At 46.2% G+C, this 16474-nt stretch overlaps 2 protein-coding genes across 2 annotated transcripts; one reads left to right on the top strand and one right to left on the bottom strand.

Moving 5' to 3' along the window:
* The first annotated feature begins 1335 nt into the window (after window positions 1-1335).
* On the top strand, window positions 1336-3552 carry LAS (GRAS family transcription factor). Its single transcript, XM_088966119.1, has one exon. The coding sequence runs from the start codon at window positions 1395-1397 to the stop codon at window positions 2994-2996; it is 1602 nt and encodes a 533-aa protein (XP_088822245.1). The 5' UTR covers window positions 1336-1394; the 3' UTR covers window positions 2997-3552.
* A 12102-nt stretch (window positions 3553-15654) lies between these two features.
* LOC148874966 (uncharacterized) lies at window positions 15655-16239 on the bottom strand. The gene has a single exon (XM_088963126.1). The coding sequence runs from the start codon at window positions 16237-16239 to the stop codon at window positions 15655-15657; it is 585 nt and encodes a 194-aa protein (XP_088819252.1).
* Between the last annotated feature and the right edge of the window lie 235 nt (window positions 16240-16474).

Here is a 16474-nt window from a genome sequence, read left to right as displayed (position 1 = left end):
AGAGAAAGAAATCCCATCTCTTGTGCAGTCAGGCAAGGGATCTTTGATATCTGATTGATCTCATTCTGATTTCCACAAATGGGGTCTGAAATATTCCATCATCTCGCAAATGGGGTTCTCCTTGGCCTGCAATATTCTATTTGTTCGCTAATGGGGCTGTAGTGTACAAAGATGCTTTTAATTTATTTGCATTGATGTGAGGGAACGAGAAGAGAGAGGAATCAAGATGGGTCTCTGTGTCATGGTGGCTAGAGCTACTTGGCTCTTGTTTGGTTTTTTTTTTTCTCCTGGTCTGTTATTTATTTGCAGAGAGATAGAGATAGAGATAGAGAGGTGATAATAATAATAATAATAAAAGTAGCATGTACACATACACACGCACACGCGCTGGGACGCACAAATAGACAACAGATACAGAAGTTAGGATTGCTTGTTGTTCTTACTTCTAACAGTCTCTTTCTGTACTGGAAGCAAGCGAAGAGAAGGCCTCCTGCAAGGAAGTCATCTGAAAGACAATTAATGAAAGTCCCACAAGGAGACAAACAGAGGAAATGTGTAGGTGGATATAATTGTTTGTTAGGACTTAGGAAAGGGAGTAGAGTTGTGTAGTCCCTGTTCAACATTTAAAGGCTTGCGTGTGAGCGGGCTTAATTTGTGGAGTGTGGAGTGTGAGCCGGTGTGAGAGAGATAAACTGTAAAAAAAAAAAAAAAATCCTCCAAACCCACGTTGTTAGTCTTGTAGATGACATACAGCATTTATTATTATATGCTTTATGCCATTCTCACTTCTCTCTCTCCTCATGAAATAACCCCATCTCCTCAGTGGATTGATAATCATTATGGTCATTATTATTAGCAATAGAGAACTGGAGAAACAGAAAGAATCGGATCTTTGGGAGTTTAGATTGTGGAATGAAGGAAATATTACGGGGGCATTGTGTCTTTTAATGACTACTAGCTTCCATTCCATGAAATTGTATTCTCTTTCCCCACGTGCACATGCAAGCAGTTTAATGGGGGCCTCCATTCCATAGTCCAATATCTCAATATACAGAAAATAATCCTTAACCCTAGAACAAGTTTAGATGGTTTTTAAGCTTTTCTTGCCTTTTCTATTATATATCCTAATTCCTAACATAAGAGATCGATCAGGATTCCAATGCAGAGGCACCAAGATCCAAATTCCGAAAAGAAAAGAAAAAGACAGAAAAAGGTATGAAACATTTCAGGAACTCTGTCATCAGAGAGGGGGGGAGAGAGAGATGTGAATCGTGTTGCATCCATACATACCCCCTTCCCCTACTGCTACTACTAAGTATCACTTCCTCCCTGTTTTGGCAGATGATGTCCTGTCAAGGAAACTGCATTCTCAGATGTCCTATTAAAGCAAAGGAATGCAAACTTCCCAATCTCCTCTCTTCGTCTTCTACCCTTTTCACCACTCAGACTCATCAGTGCAAAAGCCTTTCCTCTTCATCCTCCTCATCCTCCACCACTCTGTCTCTCTTGGGTTTCTCAACCACACCTCTCTCATCACCAGCCCACTTGTGTTCATATTTCATTCTTCTCCTACTACACCACCACTACTACTACTACTATCAGTACTCCAGCAACAACATCTAGAGCAACAACAGAGTGAGATGCTCAGCTCATTCAGTACTTCCCATGAAGAGGAAGAAGACCCATCAGATCACCACTACCACAACCAGAATCCGCTTGCATCACGGCGCTTCACTTCTGCAGCAACTCATATGCGCCAATTATTGATCAACTGCGCTGAGCTCGTCAGTCAATCTAATTCCCCCTCAGCTCACCGTCTCCTCTCCTTCCTCTCCACCAACTCTTCCCCTTACGGCGACTCAACTGACAGATTAGTGCACCAATTCACGAGGGCCCTCTCGTACCGCCTCAACCGCCACGCTTTACACAGCTTCGTCTCGTCGGCAGCCACGGCCACGGCCACGGCCACGGCCACAGTCACTGCAGGTTCCAGTGCCATGACCCCCCTTTCTGTTGCTGATAATACTGCTATTACTCGTCCCATCATATGCGGTGGAAGCTGTAGTGGTGGTGGTGGTGCAGTAGCCGACTCCGAGGCTCTTCAGTCCTCGTATCTCTCCCTTAACCAAATCACGCCATTCATAAGGTTCAGCCACCTCACAGCCAATCAGGCCATCTTAGAAGCCATCGAAGGCCATCAGTCCGTCCACATCCTCGACTTCGATATCATGCAAGGGGTGCAATGGCCTCCACTGATGCAGGCAATCACCGAGCGCTCAGACCCATCAAACCCTCCACCGACGATCCGAATCACCGGAACAGGCCAGGACTTGGACGCCCTTCGGAGGACCGGCGACCGCCTTCAGAGATTCGCTCACTCTCTGGGCCTTAAATTCCAATTCAACCCACTCCTCCTAAACGATCTTTCCTCCATCTCTCTCCACCTCCCTCCTGCCATTGTACTCCTCCCTGACGAGATCCTCGCAGTCAATTGTGTACTCTTCTTGCACAGGCTCCTCAGGGACGACTCCCGAGACGCCCGGCTCTTCCTCCGCACGATCAAGGCCATGAACCCTAAGGTGGTAACTGTGGCAGAAAGAGAAGCTAACCATAACCATCCCTTCTTCCTGCAGAGGTTCGTGGATGCACTGGACCACTACACTGCGCTGTTTGATTCCCTTGAAGCGACGCTGCCGCCCAACAGCCGGGAAAGGCTGGCCGTTGAGCAGGTTTGGTTTGGAAAGGAGATCCTTGACATAGTGTCAGCCGACGGAGACGACCGGAGACAGCGACACGAGAGGTTTGAAACTTGGGTGGAGATGTTGAGAAGCTCAGGTTTTTCCAACGTTCCCTTGAGCCCTTTCGCCTTGTCTCAGGCCAAACTCCTACTGAGACTCCATTATCCTTCTGAAGGTTATCAGCTTCAGATACTTAACGATTCCTTGTTTCTAGGTTGGCAGAATCAACCCCTCTTCTCTGTCTCTTCCTGGAACTAGCTAGCTAGAACACCACCCCAGGCTCATATCAGTCAATAGCGCCCCAACCGTAACGTTTTTTCTTATTCTTTCTTGCTTGTTCTCATATTTTCCAACTAATTAAGTGGAGTACTGTGAACCCATTTAAAAACCAACAAGGAAATTAAGGGCATTTTGCTGAGTTTCTTAAAATCCTAACCCTAATTTACTAGGCCATCCTCTCTCTCTCTCTCTCTCTCTCACGCTGCGCTGTGCGCTAGCTAGGAATTGAATGCATGAATGCTGGTGTTAAACTCTGAATAACTGGTTATTCCACAGACAAGAATCCCGATCCATTCCAGTGCAAACCATTACTTCATCTTGCTCACAAGCATCTCCACTGCTATATATTATATGGTCGTTTGCACCATCATACCTCATCACCTCCTGGGTGAGCTGGAACTAATTTTCTTTTCCTTTCTTTGGGGGCCATTTAGTTTAGAGTTCCATCATTCGGTACCTTTTTCTTTTTGGCCTTTGACGTTTCTATTTATATATAACTCTTGTAAGCTGTAATTCAAAAGGCAAATCCTCTTCTTTAATCCAAAGGCAGCAGCTGTTTTGTGAAAAATGTATGATTCCTATACATTCCATGGATAAATTATTCTAGAGGATTATTGTTATATATTTTGTCTTGCTTCGATCTCTATCTTTTTTGCTTATGTTAATGATGATTCCTTCACCTTCACCTGCTGCCATTTATTCTATTTTGATGAATTTCATTTCATTCATCTATTGTTTCTGTATCTCTGTTGCTTTCACCCTCTTGCTTTTCTAGATCTGGTATTAATTGTATTTTAATTTGATTGATTATATATAATATAATCATGACCGATCGTATAATATTTTTCAGTTCATCACTAATAATGAGTCCTGTAAAGGCTGATATGAAAAGAAAAGAGCAATAGTAGAGGAGCACAATCATAACAGAGAGAGAGAGAGAGAGAGGCGTCCAACTCTGCGAAAAGAAGCGGTTTGTTTGCAAAAGAAACCTTTGTCTCCTTCTATTTGTGCTTCCAAGGAGAGTTGCATGAGAGTTCTTGTTTTCTGTACCAAATGCCCGTGTATACCTGTGACTGTCTTTGACAATTGACACTGTACCCCCTATTACCTTATTTTCTGCCTTTTGTCCCCTCAACAAAACCGTGAAAGTTCTCAAATAGGGTTTTGTTGCCCACCTTGCCTCCTGTAGAAATCATTCCTTTCGGGAGATCCCCCGCTTGGGATCTCTCATGTCTCCTGGCATTTTGAGGGACCCATGGTCCCTTCTCTACTGTCTTGTTTTATTTTCTTGCTCTATAGTCTATAACCCATCTTCTCTCTCTCCTTGTCAAACTGTAGTACCTGACAATATGCAACTATGCAAGTGATTTGCCCTAATAAATCAGAGAAGCTAATAAGCTAATATTGTAAACTTGTTGCATGTGGAAACAAATAAGAAACCACCAAAAACGAAAATTTTGTACCTAATAAAACGAAAATGGTTGCCATATTGAAGATTACAAAGATAAAAAGGAATTATTCCAACTTCCAAGAGCATATATAGTCCAAGCCATAACGAGACATATATGAAAAATGTTGGTTGCTATAACAAAACAAAGGCATTAATACAGAATGAAGCTGACTATATACATGTATGGAAAACAAAAACATAAACCCACAAAACCCAAAGAAGAAAAAAAAAAAAGAAAGAAAGAAGGAAAAAAAACAGCCAACAGAGCTAAAGGGCAAATTCCATCCATGGGTCAAATTTAAAACCTAGCTAGCTAGTGGCTGTGGCTTGGATTTAGATGATGCATGCACGCATGCAGTGAAATAATCAGTCGATTCTACAAACGAATCTCTGCACTTCTGATATCCTTTTCTGTTTAATTCGGTGGCTAGGTTTGATTGGCCATAACATATCGTGAGTTGTTCAGACAGCTATTTATCCTTCCTACTTGCAATAATTGCAATGATAGATAGATGACGCTATCTAATCTAATCTATTAAACCCTGCATATGTCGAAACGATTCTGGTTGCTTCCTTAATCATTGAACGCCGGTAAAGGGCAAAGTGCATGAGATGAGATCATTTGGGAAATCGGGAAAACCTGCTTTTCTTGCTCAGTTCCTTACGTAACTCAAAACTGGTTTTCTTGCTCTTAGGTTCGTTCTTTGGTTGGGACTTGGGAGAGAAATTAAATTCTGGTAGGGTAAATAAATGAGGTTATATGTGTTATTGTTATATTGCTATTCGTGGTTTTCTTCGCCCTACAAACGTGGGACCCATGAAAGGATATATCCAACTTTGTCTTTTAGTGCCTTTTTTCATGGGCCCACACCGTGTATATATATGAATCATGTATACCCGCTTTTTTTTTTTTTTCTGCATGTACCCCTGCTTGTGATTCCCATGACCCAGTTCTTTTTTTCCTTTACATGCATGCAGTAACTCTATTTCTTGGCTGCCTCCAAGAATACATAACATTAGGATGAACCAATGAATCCACCAAAAAAACAGAAAAAGAAAAGAAAAATGACTGATGATCAAGTGTAAAAAATTATAAAACAATTAGAAATTTGTTTGATTTACAGTCAGAATCAGAATTGAAATTATTTAGAATTGGAATCAGAATGATTCATTCTCATAATCTGTTTGATTCAGATAAATGAAAATGGAAATGAAAGTCAGCAGAAATGAGATTTCATTTTTAAAGAAAAAGCGGAAAATAATCATTCTCTCAAATGGGGAATTACATTACAGTAGAAATAGGAATAGGATTTTAATTCTGCCCAACCAAATAGGAATAAGCTATTCTGATTCCATTTCCAGACCCCTGTCACGGGGCCTAGAATCTTTTATGTTTGCATATGAGAGAGAGATATTTCATGTTATGGCAAGGGGAATAAAGTCAATGCAACTATTAAGGACTGGGCTTGAGGATTGAGGCCCTTGAGGGGCTTAATGCAGCACTCAGGGAGATAACTCAGTGAAAAGGTGTGTATTGGATGAGACAGACAAGTGGACAATGTTCATTTACATAGTTGCATTGACTTTGTTTGTGTTTTTACAAAAGAAAAATATATATAAAAAAAAAAAAGAAAGCAAAGCTCAATATTCGCACTGAAATTTTACTAAAAGATCCTGCTGCGATCTGGTCCATATTTTTGCAGAATATGAATGGACTGAATTTTATCAATTTAATGCAGCAGCAGCAGTCTAGAGAGTAGAGACTAGAGAGAGATATAAATCCCCACTCTACACAAGGTAGAGTGAGAAAGGGAAAAGTTTTCCTAAGTACGACAGGCACTGTTTTCACAGCTTGAACAACTTGAAGCCGATTTGAACCATCATGCCGGACTAGAACAGAAGCGCATAAATAGACGCTGAAATGCACAAGTCTGGTGGTGAGTACCTACCCATATTGACGAATATGTTTTTCACTTGAACTGATTGAACAGGAAGAGTAGGTGGCTGGAACTGAAACTGATACTGATGAAGGCATCAACCAACACCACTCACCACATCCTTGGGCCTGGGAAGAAGAAAGAACATAATAACCCAGACATCATCCAAAGGCATCTCTATTGTCCTTTTGGTGCATGTGTGTTTATATCAAATTGAAAATTGAGGGAGACTGACTAGCTCTAGCCTCCTCCCAGGACTAGCATCAACTGTTCACTACCAAAGATAGAGCTTTTGTTCATGTCAAACTGAAAACCACAGCACAGCACATACATGAATTCAATTCCCAGTTTCATAGGTTTGGCCAATCACCACCCGCCATGTCATTTGGATGAAAACCTTACCAACCCAGTATGCAGTATTGTTTATTATTACTGTTTATATATGCATGATTTGGAGTTGGGTTTGTGTATTATATGATTATTAACCCAAACACCACCTAATTTAGCATCTTTTTGCATGTCTTATTGTCCTTCTGGCTCAGTTTAGAACAGTAGAGTGCAAATACATAGAAAACAATAGCACTCTACATGTTTGTATTTGATTAATTAAAAATAGTTGTGTGCATAGCAATAGGATCCATAACCAATCATACACTATTCAAGAGCAGAGACGGGTGCTGATTCTCTGCAAGGAGAGGAGTGGGAAGCGCAGGTAGAAATGGAAGAAGGGGGGATGCAGAGTGAAAGGGACGAGGATCTGGTGGAAAAGAAGGTAGAGGGATTTTTTTCTTGTTTATTAATAAATATGGAGCACTTATTTTTATTTTTATATAGGGGAGTAGGGGTATAGGAAACATGTCATGGTTTGGTGAGTAGGCCGTGCGGGAGAAGTAAAGGTAAGGTGGAAGCAGGCATTGTATATATTTTGGTGCATATGGTCGATCGTACCACCTTCCCGTCAGAAAATAATCCGGCACAAATGATTTAGAGAGAGAGAGATTGAGATTTGAGGGGGAGAGAAAGAAAGAAATTTTGCTTAATGCTTTTTACAAAAGGAAAGAGGATAAGAAGCTGACCTGGCGTTGGGGCATCATTCCGACTTCTACATGCTGCTAACTTGGTAGGACCCGTGTTCTTTTTTTTAGGGGTCTTCTGTCTTGGACCGGCCGTCGGATAGTCCGCACCACAACCCGGTAGAGAAATTGTTTTGGAAATGATTGGTTTTGTAAAATGTTGACTTCGTCAAAAATATATTTAAATATTGGTGTAAAATTAGGAGTGACAAATTTTCCTAAATTCAGGGCCCACTCACCCCGTTAGTGGAGTGGCTTTTGCGACGGGATCTGCTCCTCACAAATGGGCGCCTCACATTCACATCCACCGTGTATTGGGAATATATCCCGTGAATAATATTAAATAAGTATTATTCATGGGAGATATTTCCAATAAATCATAGGATGTGCGTGTGAGGCACAGGAGACCCGGTCTCGTGGCTTTTTCCATTCTTAAAGAGATCACATCTCCGCCTCACAACACATCCTTGTCATGTATTGGGAACATCTCCCGATGATGGCATCATCAGGGCTGGTACTATTATCGGGAGATGTTCCTAATACACGATGGGGATATGTTGTGGGGCGGAGATATGAACTCGTTCTTAAACATGGACGGGTGGGGACAGCAAAAGATTGAAAATATTTTTGGCCTCGACTCGGAGACGAGGTAGGGATAGGGTTTGTATATAATTTCTTAAACTGAAGTTATAATTATTAAAATATTTTTAGGTTTAACATTAATTTTTAAAATACCATTATTTTTCCTCAAATTCCTAAAATAACGTAGGATTCAATAATCACATTTCTAAAATACCTTTGAATTCCCCCAATTTTATTTCTAAAATATATTTGAAATTTGATGCAGTTTTAGGCAATTACGTATAGGCCGGGGGAATTTGGAGATTTCATGTTGAGTGGGGTACCCCATGCCAAATCCACCTAGCCACTAAGGACAAAGTGAGGACTGGGTGGGAGATTTTGCCTGTGGAGTGGAGATGGGGCGGGGGTGCCCTACCCTGATGCCATTCTTTAGGGTTGTCAGATCTAAAACTGAACTCAACCCAATAGGGTCTATAATTTAAAACCCAAAACCTAATCAATTAGTTCTTGGGATAAGTGGGTCTGACTCGATGGACCTTGTTGATGCTCGGATCGGTGGAGGACAAGGTAATTTTGCTCCTGAGCTTCGATGGAAATGGTTGAGGGCTTCGAAGGTCCGAAGGAGGGAAAGCCAAGGCCAAGGACTACTGTAGAAGCTGAAGGCTAGTACCGAGTGTGATGTGTGAGGGTCTAAAGGAGGTCCTGCAAGAACAGAGGTGTCAGAGGCCTCAGGTGGGTACTCGAGGCGAGGACTCCGATGGTCAAGTTAGTAAGAGCATAAAGTGAGTCAGATGTCTGGAGCCGAAGGGTCCAGACAAAGACTTAAATAGCACTTAAGTTCTCCAGAGGGAAGTAATGCTTAGAGATTACTCAAGCTCCAAATCTAGTCCATGGAGTCTAGCCACTTACCTTGTGGGGGGTGCTTCGTACTTATAGCTGGAGTCGCCTGGAAGTAGTTGGGCCTAGATGGTCTAGATACGAGCCATACAAGGGCCTAGTGAGATCCTCTGCCAGAGCCACGTGGTGCTATTGGATTGGGCCCATCTGGTCTGCGCCTAAGCCCTGAGTGTCCCCATGGTACGCTCAGGCAGGCACCCTCTAGTTCGACACGAGTCAGCCCAGTACAAGTCAGCCAAATGCGCCCACATCACTTGCCCCCACTCTCGAGGTGCCCTCTGGTTCGACACGCCTTGGCTTCGGCCCAAGGGAGTGTCAATATCAGTAGGTGTCGTTGGGCCTTGTTCAGTAGAGCGTACCCTACAGTGGCATCGCCTTCATCTCGCTTCTGCATCTGTTCAATTTTTAATTCGTGAAGGAGAAGTGAAGCTGTGGATGCCTCGACTTCAGCTAGGTAGCTTGAGGCAAAGGGGGCTCGGCGGAACCGATCCCGTACTTCCTACCGGTGATGGTTTGGGGCCATGCACTGCACGAGATCATGCTTGACATCAGTTCAGCATGGGGAGAGCCTTTCGTAAGGGGGACAGTTGCCTTCGAGTGAATCGGTTCGTGCGTCCACCTGGTTCGTTCGCGCGTCCACCTCCGAGGGTGCCGAGAGCAGCCATTGAGGTAATGGCTTTCCCCATGAGATTGTCGATCAATATTGCCAAGGGAGCCTGAGGAGTCCCCTCAGGCCGAGGGCCAGTTGGTCTCGGAGATCGTCCTGGGACCTGTGGCTGGAAGCGCTACCTGAAGGGTAGCCACAACTGACCTCCCATGCTCAGAGTTCAATAGCTCCTTAGAGGTGGACCAGGTCAAGTCTTTAGCCAGGAGGTTCCACATACCTCGGTCATACACACTTAGGGTTCTTGGCATCGGTGAGCGGCCGTGGACCCCCGATGAGGGGGAAATCTGCATACACCAACATTTTTTGGAATCTGGGCTTAGGTTTCCCCTTCCTCTTTTAATCTCTGAGTTGTTGGAGTGGTATGAGATCACTATCAGCCAGCTTGTCCCCAACACCCTTAGGATCATTATAGCCATGCTGGTGTGGGCTGGTTCGACTTCGGGATGTGGAGTTGACTTCAAAGAAGTTTCGTGCCATGTTCGTGTCGAGGAAGCACACTTCCGAGGCCAACATGTACTACTTCCATCCTCAGAGGAGAAGACCTGTTTACAACCCTTCGCCCGTCCATGGCTGGAAGGACAAGTTTTTTTATGTCTCTTACCCCGAAAGTTGGAGGTTCAGGTCGAGGTGGGGAGAGGCTAGCGTAGTAGTTGACAGGGGTCCTTCTCTGCTCCGAGACGAGGCTGCTAATATAGCCCACCTACTTGGGATGTGGACAATCCTAGCCAAGCCATTGGTGGAGGAGGAGGTTCCATTAGTGTTCGCGGGGCTCAGCCCTACCCCCCTCAATAGGAAAGGTCCTACAATTCCTTAACACATTGCCCCTCGTCCTCATCTTGCAATATTGATATGTTTTCTTTTGCTTGTAGAGGTGCCAATGGACGCCAAGAAAATGTTTATAGAACGTGCTCGTGCCAAGCAGAAGGAGTGAGAGAACCTAAAGGCAGGCTCATAGACGCCGCAGAGGCCTGCCGAGGGCATGCCCACGAGGAACAAGTGGGTGCCTGCCCCCACCAAGGGGGCAGCTTCACAGCAGGTCCTCGCCAAGGGGGCAGCTCCAAAGGTCCTTGCCAAGGGGACATCTACCCAGGTCCCTGCCAAAGGGACAACTCCATAGGTCCCAACCAAAGGGAAGGGGCCGGCTGAGGTCACAAAGAAGCCAATCGAGGCTGCGAAGGAGCCTGCCAAAGGGGTCGAGGCGGGTAGGAAGAGGCCCTAAGAGAGCAACCGCCGAAGTTGCCTCGGCTAAAGGCCGAGGAGAAGCTGAAGGACCTCTCCAATAAGCAAGAGGAGAGGGTTCGCCTCAAGAGCATCATCTCCGAGGCCTAGCGGTGGATGGCTCACTTTGAGCGGTGCGCTACTGAGGCCAAGAAGCGAGTGGCCAAGGCGGAGAGAAAGGCGTCTGAAGTGGTGAAGCGGGTGGCTGAAGTTGAAGGGAAGACTATTGAGGCGCTGAAGCGGGCAACCTAGGCCAAGAAGGTGGTAGAGGATAAAGGGAAGACTGCTGAGCCATTGAAGTAGGCAGTTGAAGCGGCGAAGCGAGCCGAGGAGATGAAGAAGTAGGCAGAGGACCTTTCCGACTACGCATCTGGTATGTACTTAGACGAGATCAAGGATACCAAGAAAGTCCTCAAGGAGATGTTGTCGGACTTCGATGTCGACAGCTTGAAGGTGATTCCAGACTCTCCCGAGGAAGCTGCTGAGGTCGCCAAGGTTGCCGATGGTGGTGCGGACTTTGCCCTTCCCCCGGTTGGTAGTGAGGCCTAGTGGGGTCTTCTTCCTTTTTCTTTTTTCTTTTTTATTGTTTGAGGTAAATGTGCTCGGCCTAAGAGACCACAAAACTTTTTTGTAAAGGCTCAAAATTTGATGAAGTTTAATGACAAAATCAAGCATTCTTTTGTACACTGTGCTTCTTTTGTTCTGTGCAATGTGCTCTCCCTTTCTTTCTTTCATTTTTTCTTGCCGAGGCATCCCTGCCCCTCCCAACAACGAGACCATAGTGCACACACAAAACATAGCTCGTATTGGCTCATTACACACATGCCTTAGGCTGTTAGGAGGGAGAGGCCGAGGTAGATCTACGCGACCGAAGTGCGGATTACCTAGCCTAGTTCCTTCTAAGTTTCCACTTAGGCAAGGCTGCGGTGGCCTATTGAAGTGTGGGGAACAAGCCGAGGCGAAGCTGAAGCTTACCTAGCTCTCTTCCTTCTGTGGTTTCTTAGGCAAAGCTGAGATGGCCTGCCAAACTGTGTGGGAGGGGCCGAGGCAGAGCTGAGGGTCGCATGGCTCCCGTCTCTCCAAGTGGTTACTTCGATGAGGCCAAGGTGACTCTCTGAGGAGGTCTGGGTCTCGGGCCAAGGCAAACTGCCGAGTTGGTCAGGGTTGCCGTCTTTAGCCAATGGTGCTAAGTGTAGAAGACCAAGAGGCCAACTGCTGCCGAGGCGGGTGGTGAGGTGTGCGAGGCCTCAACCGTCCTGGTATACTCTAGCTAGGCATTTAATTATGGTGTTTTCTATTAGCAATATGCCCTGGCGACGGTCCGGCATGAGCATAAGGTCCTCGAGAGGGGCTATGTGCCTCAGCTAGTCGCAAAGTCGAGGGGTCTTAGAGACTTAGTTAGACTTAGTGATCCAAAGAGGAACTTTGCTTCGTTCATTCATTACTTATCAAAAAATTACATTCATCTATAGTACATCCAAAGGTTCTCCAAGTTCCACGTCTGAGGGACAGGTCTTCCATCTAAAATTTCCAAATGAAAGGTGTCGGGGCCGACGGCTTGCTTGGTCCTGTAGGTGCCTTCCCAGTTGTGGCCCAACTTTCCTACTATGGGTTTCGGGACCATGACCTTCCTGAGGACGAGGTCTCCCTCTTGGTAATACCTTTCTTTCACCTTGGAGTTGTAGTAGCGGGCCACTCGTTGATGGTAGGCGACCACCCTAATTTGCGCTTGCTCTCGAGCCTCTTTCAACAGGTTTAAGTTTGCTCTAAGTGCTTTACTATTCTCGGCCTCATTGTACGCTTCGATCCGAAGTGTTGGCTGGCCAATCTCTACTTGAATTACTGCTTCCATACTATAGGTTAGGCCAAACGAGGTCTCTCCCGTGGCCGTCCGAGGTGTGGTTTGGTATGACCAAAGAACACTACGTAGTTCATTTGCCCACAACCCTTTGGCATGGCCCAACCTAGTCTTCAATCCGTCCAGAATGGTTCTATTCGTGACCTCGACTAGGTCGTTTGTCTGGGGGTAGCCTACCAAGGTGCACTGCTGTTTGATGCCAAGAGAGGCGCACCATTCTCGAAATTTAGCATCATCGAATTGCTTTCCATTGTCGGTGACCAGCATGTGGGGGAGTTCGAAGCGACGAATATTGTTTTTCCAAAATAAGCTATAGATTGCTCAAGTTGTAATGGTGGCTAAGGGTTCGACCTCTACCCATTTAGTGAAGTAGTCAACAGTGGCGACGGGGTATTTCCTGTCCCTTATTGCTTGACGGAAGGGGCCGAGGAGGTCCATTCCCCACTTGGCGAAGGGCTAGGAACTACTGAGAGCCAAGAGAGTTGTGGCTGGTTCATGGTAGAGGTTAGCATGTCTCTAACATTGATAGCACCTTCGTACCAGCTCGGCTGTATCCATGTGAAGAGTTGGTCAAAAGTATCCCTACCTTAGTGTTTTTTCGGCTAGGGCTCGACCGTTGAGGTGGTTCTGCAAATGTCTTCATGAATTTCTTAGAACATGTATTCGCCCTCTTGACGAAGGCATCGGAGGTAAGGCAAGGTGAAGGATCTCCTATACAACTTTCCCTCCAACAAGAAGTAATGTGCTGCCTGACATTGGAGTCATCTAGCTTCATTCCTGCCGTTGGGCAGTCATCCTGTTAGTAGGAAGTCGACGATGGGGTCCATCCAAGACAGTTCGGTGTCTAGCGGGAGTACTTGGGCTTCTTCTATAGAGGGCCGAGGTAGCTTCTCCATGCAGATAGGGAGGGCATTGAGGTTGCTTCTTGGTCGAGGGCGGCATTTAAGGTACTTGCCACCTTAGAGAGGGCGTCGGCTCTTGCATTCTTGGCTCGTGGTACTTGTTGTAGGGAGAAGCATTGGAAGTGGTGGGCTAGCTCTTGAACTTTGGTGAGGTACTTGGCCATTATTTGTTCTTTGGCCTAGTACTCATTATTTACTTGATTCACCACCAGTTGTGAATCGCTGAAGACTTCGATATGCTTGGAGCCGAGGTCCCTAGTGAGCTATAACCTCGCGAGGAGGGCCTCGTACTCGTCAGGGGTGAGGAGGATGAGGCCCGCTCTGCTTCATTTGGCATTGGACGAACCATCAACAAAGAGTCTCCATACTGGATGGGCTTCCTCAGCCGGATGCACCTCTTCTGGTTCATCTTCAAGGTGTCGGCCGAGGGGTCTACTAAAGGTGCACTCTGTTACAAAATCAGTTAAGGCTTGCGCTTTAATTGCGGCCTCGACTAGTACTGGATGTTGAACTCAAATAGTTTGACTTCCCACTTGAGCAAGCATCCCGAGGTCTTAGGCTTGGCGAGGATGACCTTAACGGACTGGTTGGTCCGAACCACAATGGTGTGAGCTTAAAAGTATGGCCTAAGCTTTCTGGCCGAGATAACGAGGGTGAAGGCAAACTTCTCCACTTTGGGGTACTTGGTCTCGGTGTCATAGAGGACCTTGCTGACGGCCTTGTCCCCCGTTGATAAGTATAAGTACAAGGTTTTTCCTGAGGCCAACCAGGTGAGCTGATGGCCTTGTCCCCCACTGATAAGTATAAGTACAGGGTTTTCCCTGAGGCCGGCTAGGCGAGCTGACGGCCTTGTCCCCCGCTGATAAGTATAAGTATAGAGTTTTCCCTGAGGCTAGTCAGGCGAGGAGGGGAGGTGAGGCAAGGTATAGCTTTAGTTCATTGAAAGCATGTTGGCATTCCTCCATCCACTAGAAATCTTTCATCATCTTGATGGCGCGGAAGAAGGGAAGGCAGTGGTCAATCGACTTCGACATGAAGCGGTTGAGAGCAGCTATTCTACCGGTGAGCCTCTGAGTCTCCTTCACCGACCAGGGAATGCCATGTGTAGTATGGCATGTATCTTGTTTGAGTTGTCTTCAATGCCTCTTTGGGTGACGATGAAGCCCAAGAATTTTCCCGAGGTGACTCCGAAGGCACACTTGCTTGGGATAAGTTTCATGTTGAAACTACATAGAGTGTCAAAGGTCTCGACCAAGTCTGAGGTGTGTGATTTAGCTTTCAGGCTCTTCACTACCATGTCATCTACATATGCTTTGACATTCCTCCCCATCTGGTTCTTGAACACCTTGTTGACAAGGCATTGGTAGGTGGCCCCTGCATTCTTGAGGCCGAACGGCATCACTCTGTAGCAGTATGTACCGTGCTCGATGATGAATGAGGGCCTCTCCTTGTCCTCGGGGTGCATCTTTATTTGGTTGTATCTGGAGAAGGCATCCATGAAGCCTAGTATATCGTTCCCTATAGTGGCGTCAACGAGGGAGTCTATCCTCGATAAACGAAAACTGTCATTCGGGCTGACTCAATTAAGGTCTGTAAATTTAATACAGATCCACCATTTTCTATTAGGTTTCTTCTCCAGAACCACATTTGACAACCAATTAGGGTAGTGTACCTCACGGATGAAGTCAGCATCGAGTAGCTTGTTAACTTCCTTTCCTATAGCCTTCCATCGCTCTGGTGCACAGTTCCTCTTCTTTTGTTGAACTGGCCTAGAGGTCGGGTCCACGCTCAGCCTGTGAGTAATGACCAAGGGGTCAATTCTGGGCTTATCAATGGCGACCAAGAAAAGACGTCGACATTAGTTCTAAGGAAACTTACCAGTTCGGATAGGCGTTCACGAGGAAGGTTGGACCCGATGCAGACTATCTTCTTAGGGTTTGCCTCATCCAGGGCAACCGAGATGAGGTCCTCGGCTCGCAAGTTCCTCCCTGAGGTCGAGGCCCTCCAGTGATACGACCTCCTTGTTATTGCCCTTCAGCGCTACCACATAGCATTAGCGGGCAATCTGCTGGTTCCCATGAACAACTTCGATGCCGTGCTTGGTGGGGAATTTGAGGGCTTGGTGGTAGGAAGACATGGCTACCCTCAGCGCGTGAAGGGTTGGCTTCCCCATTATTGCATTGTAGGGGGATCCAACCTTCACTACCAAGAACTCATGCATCCAAGTCACTTGGTCTGGTTCAGTCCCTATCGTGATGGGCAGGGTGATCTTGATCTTTCCCTCCGGTCTGATGACACTACCGGAGAAGCCGACGAGGGGAACGTCAGTTGGCTGGAGCCGCTCGAATGCGAGCTTCATCCTTTCGAAGGTGTTGTAGAAGAGGACGTCGGTCGAGGAGCCGCTATCCACTAGGATATTCTTCACCATGTAGTTGGTGATGATTGTTGTGACCATGAGGGCATCATCGTGGGGGACTATGACCGCCTTCAAGTCGTCATCGGTGAAGATGAGGGCTTTCGGACAGCTCGGTTTCTTCGGAGCGTTCGGGTACTTCTGCTTCTTCGGGGTCGGCCCCTGGATGTTCAACTGGCTGGCGTAGGCTTTGAGAGCCGAGGCTGAGTCCCCACCCAAGGCCATGCCCCAACAATGACGTCGATGATGCCCGCCACTTGCTGGTGCTACTACTGGGAAGACGAGGCGCTAGCCTCTTCTCCTACAAATTGCTTAAGGTGCCCGCGGCGGATGAGAGACTCTATCTCATTTTTGAGATTGTAGCAGTCCTCCATATCATGCTCGGTGGCAGTGGTACTTCTAGTACTTTTTGGGATTTTCCCTCTTGGGGTTCCTATTCATCTTCTCAAGTGACTTTACG

This window comes from Nelumbo lutea, chromosome 1, assembly GCF_056320005.1.
Source record: "Nelumbo lutea isolate HS-2025 chromosome 1, American lotus-T2T, whole genome shotgun sequence".
In the NCBI taxonomy this organism is placed as follows: domain Eukaryota; kingdom Viridiplantae; phylum Streptophyta; class Magnoliopsida; order Proteales; family Nelumbonaceae; genus Nelumbo; species Nelumbo lutea.
This window is presented reverse-complemented; position numbering and strand designations above follow the sequence as displayed.